Source organism: Bison bison, unplaced genomic scaffold, assembly GCF_000754665.1.
Source record: "Bison bison bison isolate TAMUID 2011002044 unplaced genomic scaffold, Bison_UMD1.0 scf7180017864289, whole genome shotgun sequence".
Taxonomy (NCBI): Eukaryota; Metazoa; Chordata; class Mammalia; order Artiodactyla; family Bovidae; genus Bison; species Bison bison.
Window position 1 is genome coordinate 14,224,794 of NW_011494861.1, and position 3,831 is coordinate 14,228,624.

The 3,831-nt window shown below is 52.0% G+C and overlaps 1 protein-coding gene across 1 annotated transcript in view; it reads right to left on the bottom strand.

The window, feature by feature from the left end:
- The window catches only part of PDPN (podoplanin), a 35,758-nt gene extending 33,817 nt beyond the window's left edge, over window positions 1-1,941 (bottom strand). Inside the window, exon 1 of the mRNA XM_010850060.1 lies at window positions 1,604-1,941. Within this exon, the coding sequence (XP_010848362.1) occupies window positions 1,604-1,670 (67 nt within the window). The 5' untranslated portion in view covers window positions 1,671-1,941. The remainder of the gene's footprint in view (window positions 1-1,603) is intronic.
- Window positions 1,942-3,831: the final 1,890 nt, after the last annotated feature.

Genomic DNA, 3,831 nt, shown 5'->3' on the forward strand with positions numbered 1-3,831 from the left:
TCCTGAGCAGAGCTGGGACGAGGCTCAATTTGGGGGCCTCCCACATCTTGCCCTGCTGAGCACAAAATGGTGTCATTTGCAGTCTGGCCAAAAATGAAATGTAACTGAAATGCAGAGCCATGTATGTTGCTCTGGAGAGAGAAGTTCCAAAGACAGGACCACCATGAATAGCTCACCACCCAGCAAAAAGAGGGCTTCCCACCCAGATGGCACAGGGGTAAAGAACCCGCCTGCCATTGCAGGAGATACAGGAGACTCGGGTTCAATCCCTGGGTCCGGAAGATCCCCTGAGGAGGAAATGGCAACCTGCTCCAGTATTCTTGCCTGGGAAATCCCACGGACAGAGGAGCCTGCTGGGCTACAGTCCATGGGCTGACAGAACAGTTGGACACAACTGAGCACACATGCACAGCACAGAGAGCACCTCAGTCTCCAAGCAGCCAGCGCACACAGGGAAACACACCCTGAATCACTCACTGGCTGGAGCTGGTATTATTGTCTTTGTGTGGAGGCCTCCTTCAAGCCCCTCCCTTCAAGCAGGATTCCTCTGGCTCCGGGGCTACCTCCATCCTCAATTTGCAAAATGTAAAAGAGTTTCATTTCCTCAAGCTTCAACTGCAAAGATCCCTAGTTAGCTTACAATGCCTTCAACCGACATTCAGTGAGCAACTACTAAGGGCCGGATATTGTTTGGCCCTGGAGATCAAGGTGAAGACAAAGCTGTGTCCACAGGAGCTTATATTCTACAGTGGAAACAGATCAAAATAAAAACCCAAGAAAAAGAAAACACTGACCAATGTGACTGGAGGCTACCAACACAGCAGCAAGGGGCAAGAGGAGGAGACGTAAGAAGAGGGAAGAAGGAGAAGATAATGAGAGTGATGGGCAAGCAGTGTCCTCATTCTCAGCTCTAGAGAAGTGAAGGTCTAAGGAGTCACCAACACGCGGTCATTGACACTGGTGGCCAAGTTCCACACGTGGCCCCAAAGGAACTTAAACATCAGCGTTAATAATGGGCCACTCCCTCATGCACTCAGGACCCTCCAGTTCAGTTCTTACGCCCACACACTACCCTCTCCACAGAGGATAACGAATCCCCCCTGACCGGGCCCTGAGTGTGTCCAACGTGCTGTCTTACAGACTGGCAGCCCCCAGAGGGAGGCCGTCGCTGCACAGGGATATCCCACCCTCATCCCCAACCCTCACAGTTTTAAGGGGCCAGTACTTCTGAGGCCATGAGCATGTCTCCAATACACAGCCCTGAGAAAATCCCATCACCGCCAGTGGAAGGCGCCTGGCTGCTAGCCTTCTGTCTCTCGGGAGCCAGGAAGGGTTGGCAGGAGGTGGGTCGGCCCCGAGGGACCCTCTGCTCCCCACCTGCTACCTGTGGATTCGGGGTAAGTCCCTGGCACCCCGCTCAGCTCTTTGCCTGGGACCTGGCACCGGCTAAGCCGCCGTCTCTCCTTCTCCCGGGGCCTCCAGACCCCGGCGCGCACACTGCTCCCCCGGGCAACCTCACATTCCAGGCCCCGGCAACCCGCAAGTCCCGGCTCGCTCGTCCCCACCAGCTAGCTGCTCGGGGAGCTCCGCCCGCTGGCCTTACCTCCTTCTGCCAAGACCCAGAACGATGCACTTCCCAAAATGAAGAACAGAACTGGCACCTTCCACATTTTTCTTAGCTGACTTGTTCTTTGGGGTGGGGGGCCGAGCAGCTAGTTTCTGGGCTGGGGAAAGATGAAAAAGCTCCGTAGCCAGGGGCCTTCCCTTGATGGAGCGCGAGACGTGGGGCCTGGAAAACGGAGTCCCAGCGAGGGAGGGAATCCCCAAGTTACTTAGCTCGCAACAGCTGCCGGAGAAGCAAACTTTGCAGTTGGGAACTTTCGGATCGGAGTCAGCATTTATCTCTCCGACAAGGGCGAGGGCGGGGTGAGTCCGCGCGCTAAGGTGGTCCCAGTCTCGGGTTCGCTAGGACCGCCCCCTGCCTGTGTTTGGCCAGCGCGAAAACGATGACCTCAGGCCAGGTTTAAAGTTACAAGGCCACAGCTGCGGGGGCTGCTAGGACCCGCCGATGGGTCCCGGCAAAGTTGGCTTCTGTTTGTTCCTCGACAAGAGGGAAAGGGGGCGCATGCAATAAGCGATTTGGGGGGGTAATTTTTAAACTGTATTTATTATTCTCTCTCTCTCTTTTTAAGAGTAAGGCACAAGCTTGGGTTTTTCTTCTTATAAGAAGTAAACTGTTTTCTGTGTGGCCAGTCATTTTAGCACCAAACATGGGATTGTTCTTGTAAATATTGAATTTGATGGCATTTAAAAAAAAATGCGGCCGTCCTCCTGCTGTCGGTGGGCCAGAGGCGGTTCCCACTGGTAAATTGCGCCCTTGTCTGGGGGCTGGGAGCGGGCGGGCTCTGGCTGGCGTAGGGGGTCGGGGGTGCATCCCTAGAGAGCTGGCTGGGAGCTTGGCAGGCTCGTGGGATTCGGCAGTTGTGGGGAAAATGCTGAGCGCTCAATCCAACCTCTCCCTACTTCAGTTTCAGCGCTGCGGGGCGCGGGCCCACCCGCGCATTCAGTCGGTGGGGCGCCACAGCCCAAGGGTGTCAAAAGGACCCACCAGGTCACCAACCTGTGGGCACTTCCAGCTGGGGCTCGTCCCTTCTAATCCCGGACCTTGACCCCCTAATCCCCATTTTACTGGTTCTGATCTCAGGTACTGGATGTTAGCAACAAGAAGAGAATTTGTTTTATTTCCTTTCGAACTCTTGGAATTAAATATTTTTCTCTTAAGGGTAGGCATTGGAAAGGTGGTCCACTCCCAAATGCCATAAGTTCCATTCAACAAAAAGAGCCAGAAGATGAATGCCCCAAAGCTCCATCCTGGGGTGAAAATTGGTTTTTTTTTTTCGGATCCTAAGGAGAAGGTGAACCCCTAGATTCCAAATTTACTTTGTCCTAAGAATCATATGGGGAGATTGTAATCAGACCCTCAGGGAATTCCTAAGGCAGAAACCCCAAGAATATTTAGTAAACAGAGCCCCGCGCAGCCCTTCTCAAACACCCGTGACCCAGTCAATCACTTTTAGAATGTTGTAAAGCTTCCTGGGGAAATTCTGAATTTCTAACAATCTCCCTGGTGAAGTCTTGTCCTGGGGCTCTCAGATAGGCACTGACACCTGAAATAAGGAGAGGAAGAGACCCTGGAGAGTGCAGGGGTTGGAAACATAAAGAGAAAACTGTAGATAGGGTAATCTGAACTTACTTCCCCATCACGTTCATGCATTTTATTGGTGTTATTGCATTCATTTCAGTTCAGTCACTCAGTCGTGTCCAACCCTGTGACCCCATGGACTGCAGCACTCCAGGCTTCCCTGTCCATCACCACCTCTCGGAGCTTGCTCAAACTTATGGCCATCGAGTCGGTGATGCCATCCAACCATCTCATCCTCTGTCCTCCCCTTCTGCCCTCACTCTTTCCCAGCATCAGGGTCTTTTCCAGTGAGTTGGCTCTTTGAATCAGGTGGCCAAAGTATTGGAGTTTCAGCTTCAGCATCAGTCCTTCCAATTAATATTCATATTCAGGACTGATTTCCTTTAGGATTGACTGATTTGATCTCCTTACAGTCAAGGGACTCAAGCGTCTTCTCCAACACTACAGTTCAAAAGCATCAATTCTTCAGTGCTCAGCTTTCTTTATAATCCAACTCTCACATCCATACATGACTACTGGAAAAACCATAGCTTTGACTGGATAGACCTTTGTCAGCAAAGTAATATCTCTGCTTTTTAATATGCTGTCTAGGTTGGTCATAGCTTTTCTTCCAAGGAGCAAGCGTCTTT